This window comes from Leptopilina heterotoma, unplaced genomic scaffold (assembly GCF_015476425.1).
Source record: "Leptopilina heterotoma isolate Lh14 unplaced genomic scaffold, ASM1547642v1 Lhet_305, whole genome shotgun sequence".
Classification (NCBI taxonomy): Eukaryota; Metazoa; Arthropoda; class Insecta; order Hymenoptera; family Figitidae; genus Leptopilina; species Leptopilina heterotoma.
Window position 1 is genome coordinate 263,563 of NW_025111009.1, and position 17,935 is coordinate 281,497.

The following is a 17,935-nucleotide window of genomic DNA, read 5'->3' on the forward strand; positions in this document are numbered from 1 at the left end:
ATAATAATTACCATAATTTAATTAATTATTATTTATTAATAATAATTTACCTGAAAATATTTTCAGGTAAGTATTCATAGTAAATATTTACAGGTAAATATTTGCAAATATACAACATTATGACCAAATAACAATACAGTTATAACAGAAACTAAAACTTAATTTCCAACCAACGTGTAAAATATAGGAAGGAAGAATAAAATTTTCCAAGAAAACAATGTTTCAAGTTTCTAATGAGTTGACCTGAGATCCTCATTTACGAGACAATAGAAAATAATTAGACAAATGCTGACTAATGACAAAAGGAGAAATATATTGCCTGCACATTCTTCCAATAATGGGAGAAACGTTTCCAAAAATTTATTTCACCAAATAATAAATTTATAAATCGAATCTTTGTACTTTGTCAAAATATTACTATCGGCATAATTCACTCCTAAATTTTTTCCTTCCATAATGTTCATTCAGCATAAAAATATTTGACATTTCATAAAGTCTTTCTTTAACATAATTACTGATACAATGTTCTTTAACAAAGTTATTGACAATAATTTTCTCCAACATAATTATTTATTTAATAATTTATTTATTATTTTTTATTATTTATTTATTTAATTATTTAATTATTTATTTATTTCAAACTTATATGACTTTATCAAGCAAATCCTTTTTAAAAAAAAATGTTTTGTTAATTAGAGTTGACTACAAATTAAACTAAGCGAAAACTATTTAGAATTATGTTAAATAAATTTTGAAAAATAAATATTATATTGAAATTAATTTATGACAAATGATTATCATAAAAACTTGTACTAACTGTACAACTAATTGCAATAATAATTGTATTACTGATTATTGTAATCATACTAATTATACATTTTGTAAATTTTAATTATGCTAAACGAACGTTATAAAAATAATTGCATAAAATAATTAATTATACTTTAAGAACAACGTTAAATAAAAATTTTGCTAAACTAATTATAGATTATATGCTAAATAATTATTCTAAAAACTATGATCCATAAAAATTATGCTAAATTAATTACGGATTATGCTAAACCATGAATTATGCTAAATAATTATTTTAATTGAAAATCATGCTAAATATTTATTTTGATAACGAATTATGCCGAAAAATAATTATTTTAAAAAATACGAATAGAAAAATTATGCTAAATATTTATTTTAATAAAGAATTATGCCGAAAAAAAACTTAGTTTAAGAACTATGATAAATAAAAATTATGCTAAACTAGTTAAGGATTATGATTTTGTGGATAATATTTAAGGATTATATTATTATGATAAATAATTATTAAATATAATTAGGAATAGGTACGATAAAGAAACATTATTTTCAAATATATCTTTAAATAATTTATTAAATAATTGAAATAAAAAATTATGCCAAAGAAAAATTATATTTTACGGTAAATAGAAATTATGCTAAACTAATTACGGATTATGCTAAATAAATATTTGAATAAAAAATATTAAGTCAAACTATAAAATTCCTTTTAAAAACATTCGTATACCAAAAAGGACGCGGAAAACTATTGATTCAAATTCTAGAGATGTATATTATAAATTCTGCATCTGCATCATGTGCACTTTCCAATGAATAATTTCGATGCTTTCGGCAGAAATGTTGCTAATAATAATTCTCCGACTATTGTATCGTCCTTATTAAGGACGCCAATTATAATTTCCATTGTATTTATAATGATGATTTGCATTGCTCTCTGTTTGTAGTCATCCTTTCGCTTCCAAACTTTAATCGAAGAGACTAAAAATTGTTACCATAGTTTGCTAAACTTTATCTCTTCCTACGTAAACAATTTTCTTTTATATAATCTTCAAAAAAAATTATGAACTTAAAATTTCTTATCTACTTTCCAGCAACATGCAATATCAATATGTTGTACTCAGGGTGTCTATTATTTTCGTTCAACAAAATTCCTGGCTTTGTCCTAATTTTTCCCAGTTTTTTTTTCTATTCAAATTTAAATCTATTTGATTTCGAACATAAATAAATCTACAAATGGCTTTAAAAATTCATATTAAAGATTTTATGAATAATTAAATTCTTTTGACGAGTTTCTTTAAATTTTTTGAAAATAATGCTTTTTTAAATAATTTTAATTAAAAATTTGGAAAATAATTCAAATTAAACAAAGAATTTAAAAAATTTTTTTAAATAATCTTCTCTGTTCATAATTATAATTGAAAATTTTATTAATTCAATTTTATGAAAATGTTTTGATACTAATTTTAAATTTCTGCAAAAAATTTTAATATTTATAAAAGTAATTGAATTCTTCCAAAGAAAGTTACCTTATTTATGAAAATAATTAAATGTTTGCGTTGAATTTTATTAAAATTTCTGAAAATAATTGAATTATGGAGAATAATTTATTTATTTATAAAGATAATTGAAATTTTGAGGAAAATTTAAAAATAATTGAATTGTTTTTTAGAATTTTATGGAAATATATGAAAATAATTGAATTCTTGAGAAGAATTTTTTTTACAGTTTCTACAAATAATTGAATTCTTTCGACAAATTTTAATAAAATTTTTAAGAATAATTCCATATATTTTTCGAGGAATTTGATTAAAATTGTATTAAAAATAATTGAAATTTTGCAATGAATTTTACTATTTATGAAAATAATTGAATATATTGGGAAGAAATTTTAAAAAATAACATTATAATTACGGTGGCTAATTTGCCTTGATTATTTTCGAAAAATTTAAATAAAATTCTTTAAAAGAAGTTAATTATTTTTAATATAGAATGTACAGAAATTTCAACTAATTCAAAAATTTTCAATTATTTGTTTATAAATATTTAATTATCTTGAAAAAACAGAATTGAAAATTTTCAAAAATCTTATTTTTCAGAATTTTCAAAAAAACTTTGAGAAAAATTCAATTATATTAAAAAATTTTAATTTTGTATCTTTTTTTAAATTAACTTAACTAATAAAAATTTTATTATTAATCTTGGCACTTAGAATTTAATAATTTAACAAATTTAATAATTTTCAGTTCAATATCACAAAATTTCTGTTCGATAATTTTTTTTTAACATGATGGTCACAAGTTTCAGTTTATCAATTTCCCTGACAATTTACTGACATTAAAATTATTTTCCCTGACAAAATTTTTTATACAAATTTTAATAAGTCCAAAGAAGTACATTTTTATTTGATTTTTTGAAAAATAATTAAATCTTAAAAAATTATAAAAAAAAATTCTAAGAATTAAGTGGTTTTTAAAAATATTTTAATGTAATTTTTCGTAAACAATTGAATTTCTTAAAAGAGTTTTTGTATTATTTAAAAAAACTAGGATTAATTTTTTGATGAATTTTAATGAAATATTTTGAACATGATTTTTTTCTCCAAAATGTTAAAAATAATTCTAAAATGTTATTATTTTTTGTGTGTATTTGAATTTTCGGAAATATGTATAATTGAAAGTACTGAAAATACTTCATTTTAAAAAATTAGAAGTTCATTTTCATTTTTAAAGTTTTTTCATTAACATTTTTGATAATTCAAATATTTTCAAAATTTGCAAATTAAAATTCTTCAAAAGTTGATTCTAACAAAATTCTAACAAAATACTCGAAAAAAATTAATTATTTTCAATTAAATTTTACAAAATTTGAATTATTTAAAATATTTTTAATATATTTCGAAAATTTAAATAGAAAAATAATTGAAAAATAATTTTTCAAAGATTTGTTTATAGTTACTTTTCGAACTATAAAAATCGAAATGAGTTGCATTTTATACTAAAAAATATGATATTTTGTTGAAATATTTGAAAGAAAAGTCGAGAAAGTTTCAATTTTCAAAAATAAGTGGAAAAAATCTTAATTTTCTAAATGTCCCTGACAAACAATTTTTTTTCCTGACATTTCCCTGACTTTACTGTCAAAAATTTTGTTCTACTCTCATTTCCCTGACTTTACAGTCATGTGGTCATCCTATTTAATTTATTTACATACTAAATTTGAATCAGTGACTGATTTTTTACTATCAAATTAATTATTTTTAACTAATTTAAGTTTAGAGAACAGTATAAATATCTATAAAAATTGAAATAAAAAGAGATTTTTTAAAAACATATTAAAATAATAAAACTTTTTTTAATTTGGTGAAAAAATTCCCGGATTTCCAAATAAATACAGAAAGTAACTTTGTGTATTTTTTTGTGTTCCTAAATTAAGCTTTTATAATGTTTTTAATTTGTGTTGTAATCTTTATTTTCTATTTAAATATTTTCAAAATAAAAAATAGTCTTCAATGCTGGACGTCGACGTTCAGCATCGAAAACTATTTTTTTTTTTTTTAAGGTTTTTAGAGATGAAAAATATTAACAAAGTTTTATCTTTTCCAATACAGAAGAAGATAGAGAGAAACAGAGAGCAAAGATACAAAAGAAAATAACAAATTTCCTTTATGTATACCAACAGAAAATGTATAGATATATATATATATAACAACACTGGAGCTCTAGTAATAGCGCGTTTTTCTGGAATAAAAATGAAATGAGTACTGTTAGCAATCCCGGATCTTTGCTTGCCCTGGCAGGGGTGCTCAGTTGGAACATTCGTCACGTGTTAGCGGATGACTGACAGTCAGTTTAAAAGCTAAACACACCGTGTAGTTCAAATCGCGAGAAAGCAGGTTATCAACGACTCTGGTGAAACGGCATTAACTATAAAGAACGGCTTATAAACGATTCAGGAAAGCCGGTGAAGTTTTGTACCATAAAGTAAGCGAGCGGATGAGGTCACATGGCACACTTGGATCGAATTGAAAGAGAGCACGTCGAAAATTTCCGTACCGCTTACTTCAACTTCTCTATTTCTGCTCCCATGATCTCCTTCTTTCTGTCTCTGTCTCTCTCTCTCTCTCTCTTTTTCTCTCACCAATACTTTACAAAAATTATTTTTTATTTTTATCTCCCCTCCTCTAATATTATTCTTCAGTATTTTATTTTTTATTCCTCCCATTAATCCTTCTAATATTATCCCCCCCCCAAATTAATCCCTCAATATTATTCACCAGTATTTTTACCCCCCCCCCATTTTATTCACCATTATGTTTATTTTCCTCCCCATTTTTATTCGTCAGTATTTTTATTCCCTGTCAATATTAGTCGGCATTATGTTTATTCTCCTTCTCATTAATCTCCCTAATATTGTTCGCCAGTATTTTTATCCCCCCCCCTCCCTCCTTTTATTGATTCTCAACTATTATTTGCCAGTATCTTTATTCACCCAAATATTTTTATTTTCTAAAAAATAAAAGTCAAAAATGCACTTTACTTGTTGTAAGATATGATCGCAATCTTTTAAATAATTATGTTAAATAAAGATTTCGTACTCGATAATTATAATTTTAAAAAAGTATCTTTCAAACTAAAAAAGGTTTCAAACTGAAAAAACTAAGAAAGTAGCTATCGAAAAATTAAGGAAGAATCCGACAAACAATCGGAACAAAAGTTAAGCCAATGTCATAATTTCGTATTTTAAAAGAAAATTTTTAAAGAAACTTTAAATTTTAAATTATTCTTTTCAGTAGAAGCGTAAAGAATTTAATTTTCTACATTTTGAACAATTTAAAGTTATATTTGAATACAAATTATACTTTTTTGTCAATAATAAATTATTATAAGTAACATAACCTAAAATTTAACAAATATGTTTCATTATTGACAGAAAATTGTAATTTTTATTCAAATGCAACTTTCAATCGTTTTAAATGTTCAAAATTAAAATTCTTCGCCTTTCCATCAAAACGAATTTAAAATTTAGTCTTTTTCTTGTAAATTACGAAATTATGACATTGGACTAATTAACATTTTGTTTTGACTGTACATCAGATTTTTACTTACACTTGACGACCAAAAAAAACTCATTTTAGACATTTTACAAAACTGACAAAAATCACATTCTATGTTTTATTTTACTGACTTTTTCCTAATTTTCATAAAAAATATTTACTTCTTTCTTCTCCTGCTAATAAATTGAATTCATGCAACGAATTTTATTATTCATGAAAGAATTTAAATATATTTATAAAAATAATTTAATTCTTGCGAAGAATTTTATAAAGAATTTTAAATAATTGATTACTGTCGACTAATTTCATATGCTACTTCTAATTTAAATAAAATTGAACTCCTGAGAAAATTTTTATTATTCATGAAAATAATTGAATTCTTACGAAGATTTTTATAAATAATTTCTTAAATAATTTATTTCTGTTTGGAAATTTTACGAAAATAGTAGATATTGAAAATCATTAATTATTGCGAATAGTTTTTTAAAATAATTAAATTTTACAAAGAATTTTATTAAAATTTTTTGAAAATAAGTAAATGTCTGTGTGTCATTTTATGAAATTTTTTTTGAAAATAATTTAATTCCTCAAAAGCATTTTATTGTTTATGAAAATAATAAAATTGAATTCTTGCGAACGATTTTATTTGAATTTTTTAAAATAATTGAATATCCAAGAAGAAATTTATTACTTTTAAAAATAATTGAATTCTTGTGATGTTTATTATTTATGAAAATAATAAAATTTAATTCTTGCGAACGATTTTATTTGAATTTTTTAAAATAATTAAATTTCCAAGAAGAAATTTATTACTTTTAAAAATAATTGCATTCTTGTGATGAATTTTGTTATCTATGAAAATAATTGAAGTTTGCAAAGAATTTTATTAAAATGCCTCAAAATAATTGAATTTTTGGGAATAATTTTGTTATTTATTGACATAATTGAATTCTTTCGAAAAAATATTTATGTAAATAATTGAATAATTCTTGGGAAGAATTTTATTAAAATATTAAAAAATAATTGAATTCCTGTGAAAAATTCTAATATTTTTGTAAATAATTGAATTCTTAATTAGAAATTTATAAACATTGTTTTAAATAATTAATTGTTTCGAAATATAATAAATATTATGAAAATTTTATTTAAAATAATTGAATTCTTGTCAAAAACTTTATTTCTGAAAATAATTGAATTTTTTGATTAATTAATTTAAAATATAGTATTTAAAATAATTGAAATTCTTCGATGAGTTTTATTATTTATAAAAATAATTGAAATCTTGCTTAGAATTTTATCAAAAACTTTTTTAAAAAATTGAATTTTCATGAAAAATATTATTAGTGAAAGTAGGAATTGAATTATTGTGAAGAATTGTATATAAATTTTGTTAAATAATTGATTTTTCGAAATTTTTTTTTTTAAATTCTATTTTACGTTAATTGAATTCGTGTGGGAATTTTATTATATATAAAAATAATTGAATTTTTGATGAATTTTATCAAAAATAGTAGCTTTTAGTGGCTGAAATCTAAAAAAGTACCCAAATAGTAGTACAACGTAAAAAAGTAGTAAATAGTAGGAAAGTAAGATTTATTTTTTACAGTGAATGTTTAGAAACATTTTTAACTTCATTTTAGCCATTAGAGTATTATTTTAAATCTTAAAGTTATGACTTAATAGTTTTAAATTTTAAAATAGTCAATTAATCATTTAGGCTTTAAAAATTATTTTAATTTTCTTAAAAATTTATGCACATAAAAAGTAGAGATGAATTTAATTTTAAAAAAATTTATTTTTTGATTTTTAGTTTTTTAAAAACGTTGGTGACTTTAGCCTAATTAGTTTTAAGATGTAAACGGTTTCGGACTTTGTTTATTAATTATTAATTTTTTACTTTCTGTTAAAAGATGCCTAAATATAATATTGTAAATGATAATCAATGCTGTGGGTACTTTTGTCGATATAGAAACTAGAAATTCTATTCCGAAATTCAGTGAGTAAACAATGTTTTCCAATTGCTTTCTTTCTTATAAGTATATATCAAAACAAATACGTTCTTCGAAAATCCATATTTATTTTTACAGAAGTAACTTTAACTCGAATCAGTGCATAGGCGATAATTTTATTTATTCTCTGTTCTAGTCTTTGTGTTCGAACAAATAAGAATTTAGAATAATTTTTCTTTGGGACAATCCTCAAATATAATTACATTTAATGTAGTTTGGATTGTAACATTATTTCTCCATTCACAGTAAAAAGTAAATCTTATTTTAAGATCAGTTTTAAATTCAGCACTGTCTGCTCCAATGTTAAATCATACAAAATTCATTTCTTAAATGCAGCATTGACTGCCTTAAAAATGATGTGTCTTAATTTAAGACTGCCTTCCTGCCTTAAAATAAGATGACTTTCTTTTTCCTATGTTTAATGATAATGTAACTTAAATATTGTTATTTAGCATAATGTTCGTTTAGCATTTCTCCTTTTGGCAAAATTGATATTTATCATAAATATTTACAAATACTCAGCATAAATATTTAGCACAATCAGCATATTCTCGTTTAGCGTAATAATTATTTCGAAATGTTTGTTTAGCACGACTTTTTATTTGCCAAAACGTCAAATTAGCATAAATTGCATTTGACATAGCAAATGTATAAATATTATTTAACGTATAATGCCCAGTCAGTATAGTTTGTATTTGACATGCTGTTCAAGTTAGTACAGTTTGTATTTAACCTAATGTCTTCAGGTGAGTGCAGTTTGCATTTGACATAATGTGCAGTTAGTATAATTTGTATTTGACATAATATGCATTAATATAATTCGCTTTTTACATAATTCATGAAGAATAAATTATTGTACACAATAAATTAATACACAATACACATTTACTACAAATTTACAGTTGAGTTAATGCTAGAAAACATTGTCACAGAAGCGGTTGTTAAGTAATCAACAGTAGTTAGTCAAATTTGTAATGTGCTTTTGTAGCATAAAGAGTAGCATACATAGAGTTTAACTCTAAATGTCCAATCACTAAATCTAAATCGGAAGTCGATCAACGACTTAAAAGCTTTGAACTCTAGTTTTAAAACAATTGCTGATTGGGTGGCTGTAAGAAGGCAGCTGGTACAAACAGCGCATGACTGCTGATAATCAGCAAAAACTAAACATCGTATCGTAAATACGGTATTTCATCAAGTGCTTCAAATAGCGTGTATGTACGCTGATATTTAGGACCGCTATTCCATCAGCTGATTCAAATAGCGTTTTCACGTCGATAAACGATAAACGCTGTTCCATCAGCTGATTCAAACAGCAATAAACACCATGATAATCAGGACATGCAACCTGATGGAAACATCGTAGATACGCTAGTAAAATAGCGTACACACGCTGTTTGAATCAGTCGCACACTTATACCCACCCAATCAGCGTCTTTTCACAAAATAAAAATATTGACAATTAAACATTTAATAGTACAATTCGAGTTCAAAATCTTCATTTTCTGCAGAACGATTTTCAATTCGTGCACTCAAAAATCTACTTTTACAAAAATCTTTTGCACTTTTAAAACTAGACTTTAAGGTTTTTTAAAGTCTAGTTAACCATAACTTTAAGGTTTTTAAGCCTTATGGTTTAGTTAACCACAACTAAGATTTTTAAGCCTTAAAGTCTAGCTAACCACAACTGTAAGGCTTTTAAGCCTTAAAAAGTCTAGTTTGTTTTTTGTTAATTTATTATGAGTTTATGCTACATTTTTAAGATATACAAGATGTATTTATACTTTAAGGTTTTTAAGCCTTAAAGTTTATTTAACCACAACTTGAAGGCTTAAAAAACCTTAGTCTAGTTTTAAAAATGCGTTTGATTTATGCTAATTTATTATGAGGTTATGCTACATTTTTAAGATGTATTCTCAAGATGTATTATCAAGATATATTTTTCAAAGCTACACAGTTATATTTGAAGCATTAATGTGTTACATTAGTGTGATACATTATTGTGTTACTGTCTCCTGCGCAGTGCTATTGAGTGTTAGTAAATGCTTGTTATTGTGGCTTGTACAGCCGGATTAGTAAATTTGGTTGGTTTTCAATAAAAACCCAGGTTAGTAAATGTTTTGCTGCTAGCTTAAAGTGGTGATTGTGTTGTTTTAATTTTAGAGAAATTTTTTTTATTTTTTTTTTGTGAAAAGCTTACTTTTCCCTGGCTTGAGCATCCGAGGGGACAGCAGATCCTTTTGCCTTGGTGTACATCGTAACGGCTTGGTAATCCTCGCGACGTAAACACACGAACGTGTCGGCTCGTTTTCAGTAATGTCCGACAAGGACGTGGAGTGGGGACACAGGCGAAGGCGTCTGGAAAAAAGGCACACGCGCCCGGTTTTTTGCACTCGCGTCACTTGTACGTTGTCACACCCGGTGTCTTCGATCTACAAGTTCAAAATCAAAAAACCGCATGACTCCCGTCTTGGATGAAAAATTAGAGGAACGCGCGCCGTCATCATCGCTCTTGACGACGACGAGCGATTTTCTTTGAAGAACACACACTGTCTCTCTCTCTCTCTCTCTCTCTCTCTCTCTCTGTCTCTCGTCTGTCTCTCTTTCTCTCAGTTTCCTAACTAGTTTTTTTTCTTTCTTTCCAGTGGAACTAGGATTTCTATTTTTACTGTTTCCGGTTTGCTTCCAAGAGCACGGCACTGGCTAATGTTTCTATTGTTTCCAACCTGGCACTTGCGATCGTGTATGTCGCCGCCCTCGAGTCTTGCTTTTTCGCGTTCTCTCCTTCTCGTCACTCGGTCACTTAACTCTCTTCACCTCGAGCTCGACAACTCAGCCCACTGAGGCCACACTTCATCCCCTCTCCAGGGAAGACTTACTTCGTTGTGCACACGGCAATTCCCGAATCCTCGATACCTACGTTCACGTCGTGACGCGCGTCGTGTCCTGTCGTGTCTTCTCTCTTTTCCTACCACTTCTACAGGGTCGTTCTCGAATACAAACACAAACACACACACATATACACATAAACACACCCAGAGAAAAAGCAGCCTCTTCGTTGTACACCGAACTCTGGTTCTCTTTTGCGGAGCATCTGACACTTCCACGCGTCGGACATATACACGCACCAGGGGCGTAATTACCTGAAATAATCACTAAATTTCTCGCCACAGTTACTTTTCTCAATGCCCATTCCTACTCCTTTTTTTCCAACAAGAGGTAGAAATTTGTTAAGTTTCCAAATACTCCAACGCTTTTCTGTAAAGAAACAAATTTTTTCTGACTTATTAAGAGAAATTTTTAACAAACGTAAAAGAAACGTAATAGCCGTGGAGTTTGTACGTCACTGGGGCAAGCACTCACACACACCTTGCCCATGTTGCGCGCGCACAACAATTTCTGATCCCAGTGTCGTAGTTAGATTAGGTTTTACATTGTGAAAAAATCGAATATCTAGAAATTCAAGTTGGGAAGGAGTGTAGCTTCGTTTTCTTTGCAACAAAGATTCACGAAGGTAGACTCATATAAATCGCAACCATGTTGATGAAAGAATTAACAACTTGTTTATTTTAGAGGTTATGATCCTCCTTCCCCTTGGAATTCCCATTTTCTTTATTTTCCCTCAGACTTTGCGATGATGAGAAAAATCGTTACTGGAAATTTTTCCCTTTTTGATAGTCAACACAGTTTCTCTATCAGAATATCAAATTGAGACCAAAAAAAAAAACACGCTGCTTAACTACTTTGATACATTTTTGAAAATGAGACACAAAACGTATTGCTTTGTAACTATTTTGATACATTTTTTGTCTCAATTTAATATCCTTAAAAAAAACTGAAATAGAAATTATGCGTGGGAGAAAGAGAGAGCAAAGTTCATTTTAAAGAAAATTCGAAAAAAAAATATTAGTGTCATTCGTGACTCTTTTAAGGAACGCGAAATCGATGACTTGAGAAAATTATTCTAACCTCTAATTGGGCGTTCTTTTGGTAATTATAAATTTTACCTACTAATATATAATATAAAAAATTATATTCAGTTTATATCTTTCGTATCATTCTCATATTTTCCCTAAATGTTGTTTTCAGACATTCAAGTAGCTTTCACGTAGAAATTTTTCGCAACAAACTATTGAAGTGTGAACTATATTCTAATGGTGAAAGTGATGCTTTCATTATAACTAATTACATTTCCAAATAAAATTTTACCGCAGCTCAGAGAAAATTAATTTTTCTATTCTTTTTTTTTCAAAGAAGTATATAAACGGTAAATTATAAATAAAGTGGGAAATTTTCATTTTTATCCTAAGTGACGCCATTTTAAAAACAGGGGCGTATTAAAGTTCTACAGGTGCCCTTTAAAATTTCTAAACATTTTAATTCAAAATATTCTTGAATTCATTATAGAAATTTCAAATAAATTCAAGAATATGTGATGCGACACTTTAGGGGGTTTTCAGGGCCGCTGACACAGAAATTGAAGTCGGATTTTTCATATTTTTAAAATTCAAAATGGAGGATCCAATATGGCGGACTTATTTTTAAAATTGATCAAATTAACTTGAAACTTCTTACTCGGGGGTTTTTGGGGTCGCTGATTATAAATTATATGGACGGGAATTTTTTTAAAATAATAATCGATATCGCTTGAAACTTGTTATTCAGGAGTTTTTGGGATCGTCTAAAATGCATCAGACATTTTATGTTTTCAAAAACTGAATTCATATTCGTAATCAGCAACCATAAAAAACCCCAAGTAACAAGTTTTAAGAGAATTCGATCAATTTTAAAAAATTCGTCCAGCATATTGAATCCGCCATTTTGAATTTTGAAAATCTGATTCCAGATTTATAATCAGCAACCTGAAAAACCTCCCGAGTATCAAGTTTTAAGTGAATTTAAGCAATTTAAAAAAATAAGTCCGCCATATTGGATCCGCCATTTTGAATTTTTAAAATTTGACTTCATATTCGTAATCAGTGACCCCAAAAACCCCCGAGTAACAAGTTTCAAGTGAATTTGAGCAATTTTAAAAAATAAGTCCGCCATATTGGATCCGCCTTTTTGAATTTTTAAAAACTGACCTCAGATTCGTATTCAGCGACCTCAAACACTATCTAGACATAATCATCAAAGTATTTTATATTGGTGGTTAGACACAATTACATTTATTGTAAAAAACCGCTTTTTTAAGTTAATTTATTTATAACATTTATTTTATCAACAAAAAAAAAATTTTTTTTTGTCACTATGCCGCAAAGGGTTAACAGAGCTGGGCTTTGTTCTTTAGTTATATTGTAAATTTGAAACCAGTTCTTATTTAATATTTTAGATGTGATAAGGGTTCGAACATCAATAATGATTAATAATAGATTTTCTTTATGTATTTTTACTCCAAAGTTATAAACCTAACCTAAAATTGAATGCTTCTTGGGTACCTTTCTTAGGAGCGCGTCACATATTTTGAAATTAAAAATGATATTAAAAATTTTCTAGATTAAGAAAAGTGGCGTTCGACAAAAACATATTTTTTTTTTGCAATTCAATTAGTAACCGTTCTAAAGTCAAGAAAAAGAAACTTTTAAGGTGGTCACGTGCTCACCTTGGAGACATTAAGGGGCGCCACTGGTGAAAGTTTAAAACGAGTGGTAATTCAATGTCTGAAACTACAATGTATATATTGTGGTAAAATTTCATTTATGCATACACAAATAATGAACTAAACAATGATCTCTTGAATTTGTTTACCAATTAGTAAATTATTAATTGAAAAATTATGACGAAAAAAAATCGGCTGGGATCGAAATTCATGACTTAATAGCCGATTGTATTGTGATAACTATAATAATAATTACTATACTAATTATAATATTCAAATAAATAAATAATAAAAATAATAATCATATACTAATAATTAAAATACTAATAAATATAAAATAATAGTTATTATAATAATAATTATACTATAATAATTACAATACTAATTATAATAAAAATAATAGTTGTCATTAATTAATAATTATTTATCTGAAAGAAATTAAGAAATTTGTGTCATGAAAATTAAAAAAAAACCACCCAATTATTTGAGACATTTTCTCTTTTTCGCGAATTTTACAAAAAATTAAGTGAAAATAAGTTTGAAAATTAAAATTTATTTTCAAAAAATAAATTTTTTGTCGACCTTTCGAAATATATCAAGGTACATTTTCCTAAATAGTTAATCCTAGAAATTTATTTAAATAAGAAAGAAAAATTTTATAATTTTGTCAAAATTTAATGATCCACATTAGACAAGAATTTGAAAAAAAAAATTTAAGATAGAAAACAAAGTTGAATTGAATAAGTTGACGAGAGATACAGCCCTGATCACGTTCCCTCGACTCCATTGGACCCGCTCTCAACATATATATATATATATACACACACACACACACACAAAACCAATACATTGAAAAAACGTTACTACGGGCACGCGTTACACACACACACACAAACAGAAAACACATACAAATATTCAAAAAACACACACACATAGAGGCGAAAGTTTATCGGCGTGTGTATATACATATACATTTTGCTGGAGAGCAAAAGAGAGAAAAGCGGAATAACCCGAGTCGAGCCGAATCGAGCCGATATAAAATAGCCGACAATTGACGAGGTTGCTCAAGGGGGGTGGCGAGCGGAAAGACGGGAAATACACACCGGGCCGTTCTCTCGTCTGTACCGCTTCCCCTTTTTCAATTTTATCTTCAAATCGACGTATCGTTGCATTTAAACAATGCCACTACAAAACTGTGAAGGGAAAGTTTCGCATTTCTTTCCTAAGATGAGAGTGCAAGAGAGACACAAGAAATTTTTTTTTTCATGCAACCACACAAACACCATTGCAATAATTAGAACGGTCTTGTTTTTGCTCGCGAAAAAAAAAAGTTGAAACTATAATCTCTATACTATATTAACTTCTTCAAAAAATTGATCCTCAATGTTTTGATTCTTATTTATAAATAATAATAATAATAATACTTCTTTTTATTGTTGAATAATAATAATAATAATACTTGGTATGTTTGCAGATTTGTCACATATTCCTCACAAAATTAAAAAAAAGATTATTGTTGTTAATAATAATATTACAAATATTAATATATTAATATTATTTATAATAGTAAGATTTATTATTATTATAATTATTATCAATAAATTATTATAATATTTATAATTACTATTAATAGTGGATAGTAGAGAAAATATTCTGGGAAAAATATTTTGTTTTTGTTTGCATGAATCTAGAGTTACATTTTTTCTTTGCTCCAAACAAATATCCAAATTGAAATTAACAAACATTTAAGGAAAAAAAAACAAGTTGGGAAGAATCGAACCCTGGCTCTGCAGCCGCGAGTCGGGAGGTGAAGCCACTTGACCATCTCACAAGGTTAAGTCCTCAAGTGGTAAGTATTTTCCCAGCTGATTAAAATGCGAAATTTTTTTAAATTCTTCGGTACAATTGTTGTTAGAAAACAAAATGATAATATTATTGTATATTCTTACCCCTAATTCAAGAAATTTTGTTGGAATTATTAACCTTCTTCAAACTATTTGCCTAAAAATTTGTATTTTGATAAAGCCATTCTAAAATGGCAGATGAAATGTGGCAATCAGGTTTAAAAGAACAATAATTATTATTAATATTATTTATAATAGTAAGATTTATTATTATTATAAATGATTACAGTTATTATTAGTAAGCAGTGAATTATCGCTACTAATAATTATTATTTTATTATTATTATATTAATAAATAATAATTATTATTGATAAGTAGTGGATCATAATGAAAATATTATTTCATAGATTTTGTCTGGGGAAAAAATTTTCATTTTTGTTTGTATGAATCAAGAATTATTTTGCTTCTTTGCTCCAAATGAAACTCAAAATTGAAATCAACGAAAATTTGAAGGGAGAAAAAAATCCGCTTGGGAAGAATCGAACCCTGGCCCTGGTGCACGCGAGTCTAGAGCTTAAGCCACATGACCATCTCACACGGTTAAGTCCTTAAATGGTTAATCTTTTCCTAGAGGATAAAAATGAGAGCTTTTTGAAAATTTTCGATACAATTGTTATTAGGAGACAAAATTAAGTTTCTTTTTCCACCTAATTCAAGTAATTTCAATTTATTTACCTAAAAATTTGATTTAAAAACTCTAAAATGGCAGATTTGATATGGCAATTGAGTTTTAAAAAATATTCGCATTTTTTTAAAATTTTTCAGAAAAATTTTGGAGGTAATAATAAAAAATCTCTAAACGGTTGTAACCTTTTTTTAATTTTCGAAAATCGAAGTCAAATTCGTATACTTAGTAATAAAGAAAATAAACAAAAATTGACAATTAAGAAATAAATGAATTTCATTCATTAAAAAATAAAAGAAAAAAATTTTAAAATAAAGATGAACGATTTAAATATAATTTAAAATCAACAATTGTTGATTTTAAATTATATTTGAATTAATTATATTTAAAACTAGCTGTCGGACCCGTCTTCGACGGGTTTTAGTTTCTGCTAATACATTTGAAAGGGTGTTTACCAGAAATTAAATTTTACTGTGAAAAACTAATAATAAGTTAACATTAACTATTTCGTTAGGAAAATATTACCATTTTAATCAGTGACAGACTGTTTTCTATCAAATTTGTTATTCAGGAACAGTATTTGTCAACTTGTAGTACTTTATGCGTTTGTAGTACTACAATTAATGTAGGTATTAAAAACAAATTAATATAATAAAACTTTTTTAATTTGGAGAGAAAATTCCCGGCTTTTCCTGGTCAAATTAAATTCCCGGCTATTTATCGGTTTCCCCGCGCAATTGGTAGACACTCTGTCAAATGTATTTTAGTAGAAACTAAAACCCTTCAAAGACTGGTACTGGTATATAACATATTTACTTAAAAAAGAGTATTTTCATAAAATAAGTCAATTTTTGTAGCCATCTGCAGATTTATTTATAACTAAAACTTAAAATCAAGTAAATTTAAATTTGTTAAAAAAAAATAAACCTGGTAAAATTTGGACAACGCCAGGAATTTTTTTAAACAAACATATATCCCATGCTTAACTTTTGTCTTTACATTGCTCAAAATATCTTTAGAAGTTAAGTTTGAATTAAAGAATATTGAATGAATTGGATGAATAATTATGAATTGTATTATTTTGATGACAAAATCTTAATCAGAGACCCCAAAAATACTACTGAATTAAGCTTGATAGTAATTAATAACAATTATAATTTTTTCGATTTTTTGATATCGAAATCATTTTTATACTTACATTTTAGTCATGGGATTTTTTTGTGCAAAATTATGCTAAAATGTGACTAAACAACATGTAATACTCAATTATACAGAGTTTAAAAGAAATTCATTACAAAATGTAAACTTTGAAAATTTGTGATTTTTAAAATTTTTTGAAAACATTTTTATACTTAAATCTTAGTTATTTAGGACATTATTTTTTGCAAAATTATGCTAAAATGGGACTAAATAACATGTAATACTCAACTATAGAGAGTTTAAAAGCAATTCATTTAAAAATGTAAATTTTGAAAATTTGCGACTTTTTTTTGAATACATTATTATACTTAAATCTTAGTTATTTAGGACACTATTTTTTGCAAAATTATGCTAAAATGTGACTAAATAACATGTAATACTTATTTATAGATAGTTTAAAAGCAGTCCATTTAAAAATATAAAATTTGCGATTTTTGAATTTTTCGAAATTATTTTTATACTTACATCTTAGTTAGAGGACAGTATTTTTGGAAAAATTATGATAAAATTTGACTAAATAACATGTAATACTCAATTATAGAGAGTTTTAAAGCAATTCATTAAAAAATATAAAATTTAAAAAATTTCGATTTTTTGAAATTTTTGAAAACACTTTTATACTTACATCTTAGTTATAGGACATTATTTTTGTGCAAAAATATTCTAAAATGTGACTAAATAACATGTTATACTCAATTATAGAAAGTTTGAAAGCATTTTTTAAAAAAATGTGA

At 26.1% G+C, this 17,935-nt stretch overlaps 3 protein-coding genes across 11 annotated transcripts in view; 1 reads left to right on the forward strand and 2 right to left on the reverse strand.

Moving 5' to 3' along the window:
- Nucleotides 1-10,933, reverse strand: part of LOC122504573 (single-stranded DNA-binding protein 3) — a 39,353-nt gene extending 28,420 nt beyond the window's left edge. For all 4 annotated transcript variants that reach the window (XM_043615739.1, XM_043615737.1, XM_043615736.1 and 1 more), the window contains exon 1: nt 10,073-10,933. In XM_043615739.1, the coding sequence (XP_043471674.1) occupies nt 10,073-10,128 (56 nt within the window). In that variant the 5' untranslated portion in view covers nt 10,129-10,933. The remainder of the gene's footprint in view (nt 1-10,072) is intronic.
- LOC122504577 (ubiquitin-like-conjugating enzyme ATG10) overlaps nt 1-17,935 on the forward strand; it is a 63,799-nt gene that overhangs the window by 35,144 nt on the left and 10,720 nt on the right. The window contains exons 1-2 of one of the 5 annotated variants that reach the window (XM_043615745.1): nt 9,755-9,979; nt 15,222-15,320. The exons of 1 other annotated variant lie outside the window; for it this stretch is intronic. The gene's annotated coding sequence lies outside the window, so the exon portion shown is untranslated. Of the gene's footprint in view, nt 1-9,751; nt 9,980-11,230; nt 11,863-15,221; nt 15,321-17,935 lie in introns of those variants that run through there. 3 more of the 5 variants (XM_043615746.1, XM_043615748.1, XM_043615747.1) reach the window with 3 other exon arrangements.
- The window catches only part of LOC122504572 (putative Dol-P-Glc:Glc(2)Man(9)GlcNAc(2)-PP-Dol alpha-1,2-glucosyltransferase), a 181,922-nt gene continuing 174,521 nt past the window's right edge, over nt 10,535-17,935 (reverse strand). For both annotated transcript variants that reach the window (XR_006301845.1, XR_006301844.1), the window contains one exon: nt 10,535-11,130. The gene's annotated coding sequence lies outside the window, so the exon portion shown is untranslated. The remainder of the gene's footprint in view (nt 11,131-17,935) is intronic.